Source organism: Schistocerca nitens, chromosome 11 (assembly GCF_023898315.1).
Source record: "Schistocerca nitens isolate TAMUIC-IGC-003100 chromosome 11, iqSchNite1.1, whole genome shotgun sequence".
In the NCBI taxonomy this organism is placed as follows: domain Eukaryota; kingdom Metazoa; phylum Arthropoda; class Insecta; order Orthoptera; family Acrididae; genus Schistocerca; species Schistocerca nitens.
In genome coordinates this window covers 72,906,918-72,923,557 of record NC_064624.1, presented here as the reverse complement: position 1 = coordinate 72,923,557, position 16,640 = coordinate 72,906,918, and the positions used below count along the sequence as shown (strand labels likewise).

The following is a 16,640-nucleotide window of genomic DNA, read 5'->3' as shown; positions in this document are numbered from 1 at the left end:
TCCACTAACTGAGCTACCCAAGCGTGACTCACGACCCGTTCTCACAGCTTCAATTCTGCCAGTACCTCGTCCCCAAGGTACCCGCAGAATAGAAGCTGTGAGGACTCAGAACCTTTGCCTTTTGCGGGGAAGTGCTCTACCACCTGAGCTACCCAACCACAACTCACGACCTTTTCTCACAGCTTCAATTCTACGGGTCCCTTGGGGACGAGGTACTGGCAGAATTGGTCGTGAGTCGTGCTTGGGTAGCTCAGTTGGTAGAGCACTTGCCCACAAAAGGCAAAGGTTCCGACTTCGAGTCTCAGTCCCGCACACAGCTTTAAGCTGCCAGGAAGTTTCATATCAAAGCACACTCCGCTGCAGAGTGAAAATCACATTCTGCAATTTGTATGATTATACTGCGAATGAGGCATGGGATTGGCAAATAGGTGTTTGTTGCTTTAATTTTGGACATCAGCGTAGCTGCTTGTGCTATGGAAAAGAAACTAAATTTTTTACATGAAAACCTTATTTGCATCAACTGACGTCGTTGTTTCGGTCCTCACTACGCATACTGGTCTAAAACGCCTGTTCGCGCTAGTGTGCTGTGCGCTAGCCCCTTCATCCCTGCTCAGCTACTGCAGCCTATGTCCATTTACACCCGCACTCAAGCTCTGACTTCCATCCTCAGTTTTTGTCTATTCACTTCCTTCCATTACCCAACTCACGTTTCATGGATGTGTCCAGATCCATCCTACCCATCATTTCACTCTTTTACTCAAGTTTGTGCCGGTTGTGCTATTTGACTGAATGAGTGGGTTCAACTGAGAAAATTATAACCATCAGTTGTCAGCGCTGATATTCCGTAATAATATCAATTTGGCCAAACTGGCTCACGTGAGGCTACCATATTAGCACTCACTTCGTCTTCAGGCCACCGTGTCATCCTGTGCTGAGGATGCGGATAGGAGGGGCGTGTGGTCAGCACACCGCTCTCCCGATCATTATGATGGTTTTCTTTGACTGGAGCCACTACTATTCGGTTAAATAGCTCCTCAATTGGCATCACGAGGCTGAGTGCACCCCGAAAAATGGCAACAGCGCGTGGCGGCCCAGATGGTCAACCATCCAAGTGCCGCCCGGCCCGACAGTGCTTAACTTCTGTGGTCTGATGGGAACCGGTATATCCACTGCCGCAAAGCCGTTGCCCAACCATATTAGGGACGAGTCATAAAACCACTGATTATTGAAACAGCCACTACAAATGGCACACTGGGACCCTAAAGCATATTGTCTGGTTGCTTCCTGCAGCAATAATACTCTGCTGCCGTGGCCATGTAATAAAGTCAAGGAGTGCTCAGCTTTAATTATGAGAGTAAAAAGTTCTTCCAACCTCGTGTAGCATCACTGAACAGAAAAGAAAACCCGCTTTGTACTCAACTGAAATAAGTTCATCGCATTAGCACACGAATCCCCTCATCAAGTAAGAGAAATACAGTGAGTTTCTGAACGCCATATGTTGTTTACATTCTGCCAAAAGCAAAACATTCGCTGCTTCTTACCTTTTAATTATAAATCATTAACTCCGATATTGTCAGCAATATTCGTGGCCTGGCACGATGAAAATAATTACGTCAGTCAGTGTGGACCATAGAAGGGCGACTGGCCTGTTGTTCTGGCACGAAACCTGCACCTGTGACCTCTCTCCAGCCCTGCTGATTGTTTTCTGATGTTCACCAACCACCCAATCAATCCAGGCAGGTATTCAGTCGCTGGCTTTGTGAAGCTCTGTGGTACCTCATAAATTCACCTTCTCCAAAATTTTCGAAAACAAATTGCAAAAATTATTTGCCCCTCCATGACCCTTATGCCCTCACTCACCTGATACATTTAACACATCATCCTACCTTTCCACTGCAAGTTACTTCTTCACGAGTGAATTAAATATGTCAAACTGTGGCAATAAACCACATGAATCCCCTCATCCTTAAACTATGTGCTAATCTAGATGCAATCTGATGTCCTACGATGTGCCATCTGTCATACAGGCAATAGTTTCACAACTACTGTGAAACTGTTGCTGGAACTGGCTGACCATAAACAAATATCATGCTATTAATCTATAGTGCCGTAAAATATGACCGCATTTCTTTCTATTTTTGGTATTTAGTGAAGAACTGTTTTCTGGCCTACAGACGTCAATCCAAACAATAACTGTTTTTAAAATTATATATGTGTTCTAGCATGTGATTTGGGGATGTATGGAGCATCTTGCCGGCAGAAGTGTGGGAAATGCAAATATGGTGAAACCTGTAATCGGTACACTGGAATGTGTCGCTCTGGATGCTCCGCTGGATTCTATCCACCGTATTGTAAGCAGAGTAAGTATAAATGTCAAAACACCGGTTTCTGCACCTGTCGAATGGACCGTTCCGTACGGCATAACTATGACTTTTTATTGTGATGTTTTACACTTCAGTCTAGCTAATGGTTTCCTTTAATCATGATAGTAGTTCTAGAAACTAGTAAAAAGCTAATGTATTTAACACGAACAGAGATTGTATTTACTAATGACGGAATAATTAGTTATCGTCCTCACTACATTTTCCTTAGGTTGTTTCCTGTTAAAACTCCCACTAAATGTGCGATGCAGTTGTCAGTTTAAGTTAGATCTTGCATCATAAATGAATAAGCATTACAGGATTTTTCTGTATGTCCATGACGTCATTACACTAGTGCCGGATGACGAATACACGCTACCAATGTGCGTTCACCGCGATGTCGCCAAACACGGATGCGACCATCATAATGCTGTAAACTGAACCTGGAATCGTCCGAAAAAAATGACGTTTTGTCATTCGTGCACCTAGGTTCGTCGTTGAGTACACCATCGCAGACGCTCCTGCCTGTGATGCAGCGTCAACGGTAACCGCAGCCACGGTCTCCGAGCTGATAGTCCATGCTGCTGCAAACATCGTCGAACTGTTCGTGCAGATGATCGTGGTCTTGCAAACGTCCCCATCTGTTGACTCATGGATCGAGACGTGACTGCACGATCCGTTACAGCAATGCGAATAAGATGCCTGTCATCTCGACTTCTAGCGATACGAGGCCGTTGGGATCGAGCACGGCTTTCCGTATTACCCTCCTGAACCAACCGATTCCATATTCTGCTAACAGTCATTGTATCTCGACCGACGCGAGCAGCAATGTCACAATACGATAAACCGCAATCGGGATAGGCTGCAATCCGACCTTTATCAAAGTCGGAAACGTGATGGAACGCATTTCTCCTCCTTACACGAGGCATTACAACAACGTTTCATCAAGCAACGCCGGTCAACTGCTGTTTGTGTATGAGAAATCGGTTGGAAAATTTCCCCATGTTAGCACGTTGTAGATGTCGCCACCGGCGCCAACCTTGTGTGAATGCTCTGAAAAGCTAATCATTTGCATATCTCAGCATCTTCTTCCTGTCGGTTAAATTTCGCATCTGTAGCCCATCGTCTTCGCGTGGTGTAGCAATTTTAATGATCAGTAGTGTATGTGATCGTTCAGATTTGGGTTATTTGAAATTGTAATCCCTAAGTATTTAGTTCAGTTTACAGCCTTCAGATTTGTGTGACTTATCGCGTAATCGAAATTTAGCGAATTTCTTTTAGTACTCATGTGAATAGGTTCCCACGTTTCTTTATTCAGGATCAATTGCCACTATTCGCACCATTCAGATATCTTATCTAAATAATTTTGCAATTTGATTTGATCATCTGATGACTTTACAAGACGGCAAATGACAGCGTCATCTGCAAACAGTCTAAGAGGGCTGCTCAGATTGTCTCCTATATCCTTAATATAAATGAGGGAAAATAGAGGGCCTATTGCTTGGGGAACACCAGATGTTACTTCTGTTTTACTCGATGACTTTCAGTCTGTTACTATGAACTGTGACTCTGCTGACAGGAAATCACGAATCCAGTCTCACAAATGAGGCGATATTCCATAGACACGCAATATACCAGAACTTGCCATTATTTTGCACGGAGAATGGTGTAAGATTCCCTTGAATACCGGCCGGGACATTTACTTACCCATTCCATGACGCCTGGAAGCTGTTTTGAATGACAACGGTTATTCTATAACTTACCTGGTACGGTAGTGCGTTGTGCTTTCATGCAACGACATATTTTCGCCCACCCCTTGTAAGATTTAAGCGCTTAAATCGGAGTATTGAGTGTGTCTACGAATATGGCCCACTCTATGTCGAATGTGCGGGTAGTCTGTTTGTAAGGAGATAATTCGCAAAAAGTTGGTAGGTGAGGATCAAGTCACGGTCGTGGCTTGTATTTTCAGCACTCATTTCAGGTGTATTTCTAACCTTTTTCACCTTCAGTGAATATTTGCGCATCTATTTCAGCGAGACACGTGTAAAGGAGAAAACAAGCAGCGTGCTTGTGGAAAAGAACTGTGTCCAGCTGTGTGAGCGGTGTGGTGGTGTTACAGGCACACATCGTCAGGCGCAATAGTGGGCACACCTGTTGATTAATGTTATTAGACTCACATCAGCAACGATGTAGCGTGCCAAAACTCAGTTTCCGCATCTGTCATGCAACAGGTTCTGACTCTGTACCAAACTGTTAGCACACGCACAACCTTTGAAATCCGTCACGAGCCTGGGAAGACGTTCGTTGTCCATAAAATAATCCGCGCGAAGTGGCCTCGCGGTTAGAGACACCATGTCACGGATTGCGAGAACCCTCCCACCGGAGGTACGAGGTTCGAGTCCTCCCTTAGGCATGGATGTGTGTGTTGTTCTTTGCATAAGTTAGGAAATTGCAAATTTGTTTTGAGGACTATGGGAACAAGTTGCTGAGATCATCTGTCCCATGGATTACGCACTATGTAACCTAACTTAAACAAACTTACGCTAAGAACAACACACACTCCCATTACCGAGGGAGGACTCGAACCTCCGATGGGGGAAGCCGCGCTAACCGTGACAAGGTACCTAAGACCGCACGGCAACCACGCGTGGCCATGAGTTAGGGTAAGTTAGTTTCAGCACCGTGTAAGTCTAGGGACCGATGACCTGTGCAGTTTGGTGCCTTAGGAATTCATACAGACACACTCACACATCCATAAAATAAGTAACAAACGAGTCTGATAAAAACAGGCAAGATTAGGTGGCGGTAAGTATAGCCACATTTTGCGGGAAGTGCCTGAATGAAGCCAAAGACACTAAATTTTGTTATACTCAAAGCATGTATTGGTCTTCTAAATGCGTCTCTCAAAGACGTTTTATATTTCTTGCTTTGTCCATAAATCAGAAGTTTCCAAGGCTACACCAACTTGCCCCATCGAGAGACTTAAGTGTACGTATGTGAGTACTCTTGACACCTTGAGGAAAAAAAGTCCTGAAATAATGTTTAATTTGGGAGAATTGACGTTAGAACATCGTTTCGAAAGTCACGACGTTTTATCACATAATAAACATTCAAATACCAACATATACGTGTAAATATCAAGTAATACATGAGCTCAGATATAAATATTTAGTAGAAAAACGTGAATAAATGGTAGACATCGTTGAACAATATCAACAGTATAATAATGCACTATAACTACTCCGATCCTCTTGACATCCAACTGCATCTCTGAATCTACTTGAGCTAGACTGCGGTACTTGCGAAAGTTTCTCCACGATCCTTATGAGAAAAGACTTCTTCCGATCTCTCGATAAAATTAAATGTTATAGGGATCCTTAACAAGAAGGAAGAAACTTCAAAATTCGCTTGATTATTGACCTCTGTGATTTTGGTCACATAAAGTCTGTATGAAGGAGTCTTTCCCAAATACTTTGGAAACAAGAAAATCACCTTTTTGTACACTCCTGGAAATTGAAATAAGAACACCGTGAATTCATTGTCCCAGGAAGGGGAAACTTTATTGACACATTCCTGGGGTCAGATACATCACATGATCACACTGACAGAACCACAGGCACATAGACACAGGCAACAGAGCATGCACAATGTCGGCACTAGTACAGTGTATATCCACCTTTCGCAGCAATGCAGGCTGCTATTCTCCCATGGAGACGATCGTAGAGATGCTGGATGTAGTCCTGTGGAACGGCTTGCCATGCCATTTCCACCTGGCGCCTCAGTTGGACCAGCGTTCGTGCTGGACGTGCAGACCGCGTGAGACGACGCTTCATCCAGTCCCAAACATGCTCAATGGGGGACAGATCCGGAGATCTTGCTGGCCAGGGTAGTTGACTTACACCTTCTAGAGCACGTTGGGTGGCATGGGATACATGCGGACGTGCATTGTCCTCTTGGAACAGCAAGTTCCCTTGCCGGTCTAGGAATGGTAGAACGAAGGGTTCGATGACGGTTTGGATGTACCGTGCACTATTCAGTGTCCCCTCGACGATCACCAGTGGTGTACGGCCAGTGTAGGAGATCGCTCCCCACACCATGATGCCGGGTGTTGGCCCTGTGTGCCTCGGTCGTATGCAGTCCTGATTGTGGCGCTCACCTGCACGGCGCCAAACACGCATACGACCATCATTGGCACCAAGGCAGAAGCGACTCTCATCGCTGAAGACGACACGTCTCCATTCGTCCCTCCATTCACGCCTGTCGCGACACCACTGGAGGCGGGCTGCACGATGTAGGGGCGTGAGCGGAAGACGGCCTAACGGTGTGCGGGACCGTAGCCCAGCTTCATGGAGACGGTTGCGAATGGTCCTCGCCGATACCCCAGGAGCAACAGTGTCCCTAATTTGCTGGGAAGTGGCGGTGCGGTCCCCTACGGCACTGCGTAGGATCCTACGGTCTTGGCGTGCATCCGTGCGTCGCTGCGGTCCGGTCCCAGGTCGACGGGCACGTGCACCTTCCGCCGACCACTGGCGACAACATCGATGTACTGTGGAGACCTCACGCCCCACGTGTTGAGCAATTCGGCGGTACGTCCACCCGGCCAACCGCATGCCCACTATACGCCCTCGCTCAAAGTCCGTCAACTGCACATACGGTTCACGTCCACACTGTCGCGGCATGCTACCAGTGTTAAAGACTGCGATGGAGCTCCGTATGCCACGGCAAACTGGCGCAGCTAGCGCCATTCGACGGCCAACACCGCGGGTCCTGGGTGTCCACTGTGCCGTGCGTGTGATCATTGCTTGTACAGCCCTCTCGCAGTGTCCGGAGCAAGTATGGTGGGTCTGACACACCGGTGTCAATGTGTTCTTTTTTCCATTTCCAGGAGTGTATATGCGTGTTCACTGTGGACATGACTATCATCTATTTCAGGTTCTGTCGAAAAATGCTAGTAGAGTTGATTTCAAACCATTCCCAGATCGGTTCCTTGCTTTTTCGATCTGAGTAATAGGTATGATATCTGACGGTTTTGTGTCACTACTTGAAGAAAATGATGTTCCAAATTGATGACTCACTGGTAGATCTGAAGGAGTCTATGAAGTAGAGGCGTGTGGTGAGGACAGTAGGTGCTTGAGAGCCGTGTACACTTGCCCCAGGCTTTGATTTACCATATGTTTAATTTCTGCAAACTGAGCTAATCCCCCCCCCCCGTCCCCCCGTATTTCTACATCTACATCTACATTTATACTCCGCAAGCCACTCAACGGTGTGTGGCGGAGGGCACTTTACGTGCCACTGTCATTAACTCCCTTTCCTGTTCCAGTCGCACATGGTTCGCGGGAAGAGTGACTGTCTGAAAGCCTCCGTGCGCGCTCGAATCTCTCTAATTTTACATTCGTGATCTCCTCGGGAGGTATAAGTAGGGGGAAGCAATATATTCGACACCTTATACAGAAACGCACCCTCTCGAAACCTGGAGAGCAAGCTACACCGCGATGCAGTGCGCCTCTCTTGCAGAGTCTGCCACTTGAGTTTGCTAAACATCTCCGTAACGCTATCACGGTTACCAAATAACCCTGTGACGAAACGCGCCGCTCTTCTTTGGATCTTCTCTATCTCCTCCGTCAACCCGATCTGGTAGGGATCCCACACTGGTGAGCAATACTTAAGTATAGGTCGAACGAGTGTTTTGTAAGCCACCTCCATTGTTGATGGACTACATTTTCTAAGGACTCTCCCAATGAATCCCAACCTGGTACCCGCCTTACCAACAATTAATTTTATATGATTTAGTGAATAGTAACTTCATAAGGTCTTAGTACTAAATTAACAAGGTGAAACAAATTCAATCAGCATGCAAAAATCACAAACAAAGTTGTGTAAAAATTACAGTGACAATGTGAAACACAGAGCATATCTTACCTTTCGACAAGCATTTGTTGATTCTCGCTCAGACATTGAGCTTCTTCGCCTTACAGCACTGCAGAACTAGTAATGCTTCAACCTAGACGTTGGTAACCGAGATTTGACAGTGCGTACATTTCTCCCCACCTACCCTGTACTGTTGAAGCTCCATATCTTCCAACGAAATTGGCTTCTATCAACATCAGTTTCAAATGAAAGCTGGAAGTACAGCGCACTAGAATTCTGGGAGTCTTCACGGAAGCCATCAACAGAAAGTAATTTTTTCCGAATTTTTTGACGAACGAGCAACCGCCATAGGATGTCAAACAGAAAGTAATGCTGATACATAGGAGTTTATACGGAGTGGGATAAACAAAAGTGTACTGGAGAACAATATTTCAGGGTACAGAGAAACACAGCAAAGGAAATGCAGAACTGACCTGACTATGGCAGATATTAAAAGTGACCACCATTCGTCTCTTGGCACTTTTTGGCCCTGATCGCCAAGTTGCTGGAGGCGGAAGCTGGACTGCTGGAAATGCTGCAGTCTCATCAGAAACATTGTGCTGCAGTTCTTGAAAACCATGAGGGTAGTTGTGATACATCTTAGGCTTGTGGCTTTCTCACACAAAGTAATCGAATACTGGCTGATCAGGTGACCAACTATAACAGCGACTCAACTGAACTCTGCTAACAGTTATGTCAGGCGTGTAGTTTCAAAGTGCTCAAAGGTTCGGCCAGATATATGGGCAGTTACTTGACCCGGTCGGAAGCAGCTGTAGGTCTTTTCTCCTCCCTTAACGCTGCCACAAATGGTTTCAAAATGTTGATGAGACAAGATGGGTCCAACAAAGCGGTGTGCAGACACTGCACACCAAACCCCATATTTCTGTTCATGCAGTGGTGTTTTGTGGACATCATGCAGTTTCTCAGCTGCCGAGAACCCGTGATTGTGTCAGCTGACATAACCACTCAGATGAAACCAGGCTTCATCAGACATAAATAACAGATCCATGTCCAAGTCACTCCCTGTTATCACAGTAAAATCACTCGCAAAACTGGAGGCGCTGTGGAGCCTCTGCCGGTTTTAATGCATGAACAACGCACACTTGCTAGGGATGCATGTGGAGGATGTCCCGGTGGGTTATCCGACCACATGATCAATTTGATGAGTGGGTCTCCTGCGACCGGTGTTGGGCTGATTTGGTAGGATTCTGAAACATTTTCTGGAGGACCACAGCCACATTTTATGATGTGTGACACGTTTCAGAATTTATTTTGATTTTTTTTTTCGGAACCATTTCTGACGCCGTTTTCGGAATAAGCGTTGCATGACACTCATTGCAGGCTCTTTGACACCATTAAATTTGTCAACGAACAACTGACCACACCTTTTCCACTACTTTGCTGTCACATAACTTTTCACAATGAACACCAACTGCTCCACTGTGAGTACCATCATCCCCTTTGCACTACTCCACTCACACTGACACAGCCCACACTATGCTCTGAACTGGTGTCGATCATGTGGCAGGTGTACACATAGGGTGCACCTCACATGGTGTCGTTATATGCGTACATTCACTTCCAACTTGTACGGGTCACTTTTGTTTGCCCCACCCTATAGTGTGGTAGCGCTGATAGCACTTAGAACCACGCCTCACAGAAAGTCATGAGTGACTATCTACCACAAAACTAAGTACACACACAGTAACCTAATGTGTGTAGCCCTACTTACGAGTAACGATGTGATACATGATGTAGTAACACGACATAAGCGTTGGTGATACGATCTAAATACGTCAATATCTGTAGTTATTCCCACAGTTAATAATATAACTTTTGAGCATGAATCAGTCACTTTCCACACGACTGTGCATGGTTATACTTTGCATCATAAGCTTAGTGTACCACTGAGGTTCAGTTGCCATCAGGTACATGCCTGACCTCAGCCAACACCCATTACATTCTCTTTCCAACGAGCAGACAATACTCTATTTTGTAACTTTTTTTTAACGTGTGACTTAAGATACAACACCTTTCCTAGCATTTATAATAAAACTCCTTGTATGAGTCATAATAGCAACAAGCACTTATATTCACTCGGAGGCCTTCTTATGATAATTTTAGAATCAATATACGTCAGTATGTTTCAATATGTGTAACACATGTTATTGTATTTTTTTTTTTTTTTTGTGGAAGGACGATATCTTTTCCCCACCCCACAGCACAGGGACCTGCTGCTGCCAAGGGCTGTCTTCCCTCCAAACTACATCTTAATTTTTAGTTTCGACAGAAGTATTCCCAGACCCAGCTTCCAGAACATTGGAGACGCCTTTCTTTCGCCCCTCTCTGGGACCTGACTTCTGCCGATTTCTTAGGCTTGCATCTGCCTCAGCCAAGCATTGCCACGTTGTACGGCATGAGTCGAACACTGCTGATGCTTCTGTCCTAGAATTCTGATGCTCTTCTCGATTAAAATCAAATAACGCAGCCGAATCAAAATTTGGAGTTAGATGTGTTTCGCATCAATCAACTGCAATATTTCAGCTGTTTATTTTACAAGTTCTTCTGCGCCAATTTATGCTTCCCATGACCTTAATAGACTGCATATCATTATGTTCAGAAACGTGTACAGGACAATAGTATGTCACTGGCATCTCTCACACCCCTGTTACTATTGTAGCCATTATGTAACTCTCTATTCCTCTATTATCACCAAATACCCTTTGTAGTAAATAATTAACAAAAACGAAAATGAAGGTGCACGTTCAGATTTTGGTGATCCTTTTAAAGATCATAAGTTCGTAAAAGGTATTTGAAACTGAGAATATCTGATATTTCAAAATAAGTCTCTTGTCTAAAATCACCCAGAATGATATTTTTAATGAGTCATAAACTGGCCTGTAAGAGTCAATGCCCTACTTCACTTGGATTAAAAATAGTCATTCACTCTTAACCCAATTCGAAGCTTCTGATTAATTTGTTATTGTATTTTTTGTTTCCAGCCTATAAAGTATTAAAGTATGTGCCACATATTGTGGAAGTGACTTACAATTCATTGAAGATAAGAATACCATTGAGAGACGTACATGGAGAAGGGGAGCCCGTCTTATATCAGGTGCAATACAAGGTGAGCCTGAAAATGAATTTTTTGACATAAAAAGTTGTGTATTTATAGAATCATATTATTTGAAGAAATGATGAGGCTTGATTTAGTTTATATTGATGAACAGGCATATGAAAATAGTTCTTAAACTGCATCAACATCATTATGACCAACAGCAGCAATTTGACGTCCATGGCTGGATATAAGCTGCCTATATGATTTTCTGTTAGTTACAGTCCTCAGCTATTCACATCAACATTGACCTTATATGTTTCCTGTAGTTGTCAGCCCACCTTCCATCTAACCTTCTTTTTGTACAGCTTTGTACACAGGAAAAACTTGCTGCAACTCCCATCTGTACAGCAAAATGGGGTGGACAAAAGTAATTTTCAACTTAAAAAAATGATAATTTCAAAACAAAATACTAAAATCAAAATTATATGGAATTATAGGTTTCGTGCCTGACATTAAACATATTATTAGACTTCAGACCTACCTCGCGCTTTCATAACGTTAAAAAATTGAAAACTTGCTGTTCACACCACAGACAGGTGTAAGTATAAACAACTTATCTCATTTTTTGTGTGAACAGGTCATGACAAAATCTGTTTGGGATCTCGAACAATAAGGATCCAAACTTATCTGGTTCAAAAAAGCCTTAGTTAATCCAAGAATTAAAAATATCCAATGAATTGTATTTTTATTACATTTTCGAAAGAAAAATTGTAATATCTCTGCTTACTTTACTGTTCAAATGTGTGTGAAATCTTATGGGACCAAACTGCTAAGGTCATCAGTCTCTAAGATTACACACTACTTAACCTAAATTATCCTAAGGGTAAACACACACACCCATGCCTGAGGGAGGACTCGAACCTCCGCCGAGACCAGCAGCACAGTCTATGACTGCAGCGCCTGAGACCGCTCGGCTAATCCCGCACGGCTTACTTTACTGTAATATTAAATATATAACCTTGATTTGTTTATTAATATACGAAGTCGCTGACATCATGTTTAAGAACTATGTGTTACCTTAACCATGGTTAACACTTGGTTCAAGAATCATGAAAGAAGGTTGTATACACGGAAGAACCCTGGAGATAGTAAAAGGTTTCAGATAGATTATATAATGCTAAGACAGAGATTTAGGAACCAGATTTCAAATTGTAAGACATTTCCAGGGGCAGATGGGGACTCTGTCCACAATCTATTGGTTATTTGGTTATGAACTGTAGATTAAAACTGAAGAAACTGCATAAAGGCGGGAATTTAAGGAGATGGGACCTGGTTAAACGGAAAGAACCAGAGGTTGTACACAGTTCCAGGGAGAGCATAAGGGAGCACTTGACAGGAATGGGGGACAGAAATACAGTAGAAGAAGAATGGGTTGCTTTGAGGAATGAAATAGTGGAGGCAGCAGAGGATCAAGTAGGTAAAAAGACGAGGGCTAGTAGAAATCCTTGGGTAACAGAAGAGATACTGAATTTAATTGATGACAGGAGAAAATACAAAAATGCAGTAAGTGAAGCAGACAAAAAGATATACAAACATCTCAAAAATGAGATCGACAGGAAGTGAAAAATGGCTATGCAGGGATGGCTAGAGGACAAATGTAAGGATATTGAGGCTTATCTCACTAGGGGTAAGATAGATACTGCCTGCAAGAAAATTAGAGAGACCTTTGGAGAAAAGAGAACCACTTGCATGAATATCAAGAGCTCAGATGGAAACCCAGTTCTAAGCAAAGAAGGGAAAGCAGAAAGGAGGAAGGAGTATATAGACGGTCTATACAGGGGCGATGTTTTTGAGGACAATGTTATGGAAATGGAAGAGGAGGTAGATGAAGATGAAATGGGAGATATGATACTGCGTGAAGAGTTTGACAGAGCACTGAAAGACCTAAGTCGAAACAAGAACCTGGGAGACAACATTCCGTTAGAACTACTGACAGCCTTGGGAGAGCCAGTCCTGACAAAACTCTACCATCTGGTGAGCAAGATGTATGAGACAGGCGAAATTCCCTCAGACTTCAAGAAGAATGTAATAATTCCAATCCCAAAGAAAGCAGGTGTTGACAGATGTGAAAATTACCGAACTATCAGTTTAATAATTCACAGCTACAAAATACTAACGCGAATTCTTTATAGACGAATGGAAAAACTGGTAGAAGCCGACCTTGGGGAAGATCAGTTTGGATTCAATAGAACTTTTGGAACACGTGAGGCAATACTGACCCTACGACTTAATTTAGAAGAAAGATTAAGGAAAGGGAAACCTACGTTTCTAGCATTTGTAGACTTAGAGAAAGCTTTTGACAATGTTGACCGGAACACTCTCATTCAAATTCTGAAGGTGGCAGGGGTAAAATACAGGTAGCGAAAGGCTATTTACAGTTTGTACAGAGTACAGGTGGCAGTTATAAGAGTCGAGGGGCATGAAAGGGAAGTAGTGGTTGGGAAGGGAGTCAGACAGCGTTGTAGCTTATCCCCGATGTTATTCAATCTGTATATTGAGCAAGCAGTAAAGGAAACAAAAGAAAAATTCGGAGTAGGTATTAAAATCAATGGAGAAGAAATAAAATCTTTGAGGTTCCCCAATGATATTGTAATTCTGTCAGACACAGCAAAGGACCTGGAAGAGCAGTTGAACGGAATGGACAGGCTCTTAGAAGGACGATATAAGATGAACATTAACAAAAGCAAAACGAGGATAATGGAATGTAGTCGAACTAAATCGGGTGATGCTGCTGGAATTAGACTAGGAAATGAGATGCTTAAAGTAGTAAATGAGTTTTGCTATTTGGGGAGCAAAATAACTGATCATGGTCGAAGTAGAGGGGATATAAAATATAGACTGCCAATGGCAAGGAAAGTGTTTCTGAAGAAGAGAAATTTGTTAACATCGAGTATAGATTTAAGTGTCATGAAGTCGTTTCTTAAAGTATTTGTATGGAGTGTAGCCATGTATGGAAGTGAAATTTTGGACGATAAATAGTTTAGACAAGAAGAGAATAGAAGCTTTCGAATTGAGGTGCTACAGAAGAATGCTGAAGATTAGATGGGTAGATCACATAACTAATGATGAGGTATTGAATAGTATTGGGGAGAAGAGGAGTTTGTGGCACAACTTGACTAGAAGAAGGGATCGGTTGGTAGGACGTGTTCTAAGGCATGAAGGGCTCACCAATTTAGTACTGGAGTAGAGGGTAGAAATCGTAGAGGGAGACCAAGAGATGAATACACTAAGCAGATTCAGAAGGATGTAGGCTGCAGTAGGTACTGGGAGATGAAGAAGCTTGCGCAGGATAGTGTAGCATGGAGAGCTGCATCAAACCAGTCTCAGTACTGAAGACCACAACAACAACAAACTTGATTTGTTTGTTAATACATGAAGTCACTGACATCATGTTAGAGACTGATGACTTTGAAGCTACAAGTTGTATTATAAGAAGTAACGAGCAGCTTTCAAACAATAACTCCATGACTAAAAAGTGATTCATTTGCTCTTGAAATAAACATGTTTAATCTTCCTTGTGTTTTCAGAAAGCAACAGAAACATAACCTGTGGCCTGTAAATAACGATTTTACTTTCACATACTTCAGTCACAGCATAAGCTCTTGGGCTGAGGACAGTGGCATGTGGTTCTTCGTTTCCACCCAATTCTTGGTCTTCTTATGAACAAAGGAGAAAGGCTGACGATTACTGTTTCCATTCACCTGCATCCCCCCCCTGCAACCCCCCCTGCACCCCCCCCATCCCCCAAATTCCGAAGCACTGCACCTCATTTTCAATTACCAAAAATGCAAGTTACTTTAACTTATACGTAAATAGTGAACTTTTAGTTAGTGACATGTGGCAGCAAACTTGCTTGTCGTGTAGTTTAGCTAAAAAAACACAATTTTATTGGGAATTATAAATAAAGTTACAAGTAAGCAAATTTCACACCATGTCCGTTGTTTGTCATAGAGTGAACAAAACATTTATTGTCAGTGTTGCTAACTTTGAAATCCATTTTCATATTATATTACTTCATTACCAACTTAAACACACAAAACATTCATTGATATTCCCATTTGTCTTCTGTCACTATAGCATGGAACTCTTTTGGAAGTTTCGTTTCTCTTCATCAAATTGTTTCTGTTCATCCCATTTTATGGCATGTCTTCTCTAACACTGTTTCATTTTCACTATCATAATTAGTTATTCAGAACTCAGTTTTTTCCGAGACCTTTATGTTTGTTTTCCTGTCTCTCCTTGCTGCAAATATTTGAGAGGCTTCTCCACACTGTTTCTTCAACTTCCCTTAGTTCATGAGCAGTTCAGAGATGAAAAGTCCGTGTCACATTACTGTAAGTCAGAAATGGCAGCTCAGTGTGTAGCCTTACTTTTTCAGACACATTATTTTGTTAGTTTTCGATTTTGTTTCATTTATTAAAAGCATTCCCAGTCGATTATCTCCCACCATTTATTTCTTTTTCCGTGCATCATGTCATTCCTCAAAGTACAAAAGTTGATAAACTTGTTCTGTGATTTTATTGCAAGTTTGTATGGTTTTCTTCTTGTTGTGTTGATCGCACATTATTTTGATCTGGTTGTAACTAGTATGAAGATGTTCATTTAAAGTTTTTAATTTGTTGCTGAAGTTTATCTACAGTAAAGACGAAGTGAAGTTGTTTGAGTTACGTTCCAGTAATGCAATTTCTTCCTGAATTTCCCAATGCTGAGATAGATAGATTTCTCTTGGAGTGCTCTAAATAACTTTTGTGATACGTAAGCTCCTTGTCAGACCCCTGTTTAGGCTCTGAATTTTCTACTTATTGAATGGAACATGTATATCCTGAATATGTATGTTCTTCAGTGTCAACATCTTACTTCATCATCCATGTAGAATCTATATAATTTCTAAATAACATTAATTGATAATAATAGGACAAAATTATTACAAAACCTCTATATCAGATACAGGTCAACTATATTATACTGGTATGTATTTGTTTACGGTACAGTCTGGCATCAACTGCCGGAGACTGTGGTCATGCGTGTATAAGTTCCATTTCCCTCTCTCTCTCTCTCTCTCTCTGTCTCTCTCTCTCTCTCTCTTTCCCTGTGTGTGTGTGTGTGTGTGTGTGTGTGTGTGTGTGTCTGTGTGTGTGTCTGTGTGTGTGTAAGTTTTGTCTATTTTCGACAAAGGCCTTGTTAATCTAAAGCTATCTGTGACTCAGCATCTCTGCAATATGGTGAGTAGCATCTATACTTTTCGTAATATT

At 42.7% G+C, this 16,640-nt stretch overlaps 1 protein-coding gene across 1 annotated transcript in view; it reads left to right on the top strand.

Annotated features, from left to right (window-relative positions):
• Positions 1 to 16,640, top strand: part of LOC126212940 (uncharacterized) — a 483,964-nt gene that overhangs the window by 290,132 nt on the left and 177,192 nt on the right. The window contains exons 13-14 of the mRNA XM_049940457.1: positions 2,223 to 2,360; positions 11,273 to 11,397. Coding sequence (XP_049796414.1) covers positions 2,223 to 2,360; positions 11,273 to 11,397 — 263 coding nt within the window. The remainder of the gene's footprint in view (positions 1 to 2,222; positions 2,361 to 11,272; positions 11,398 to 16,640) is intronic.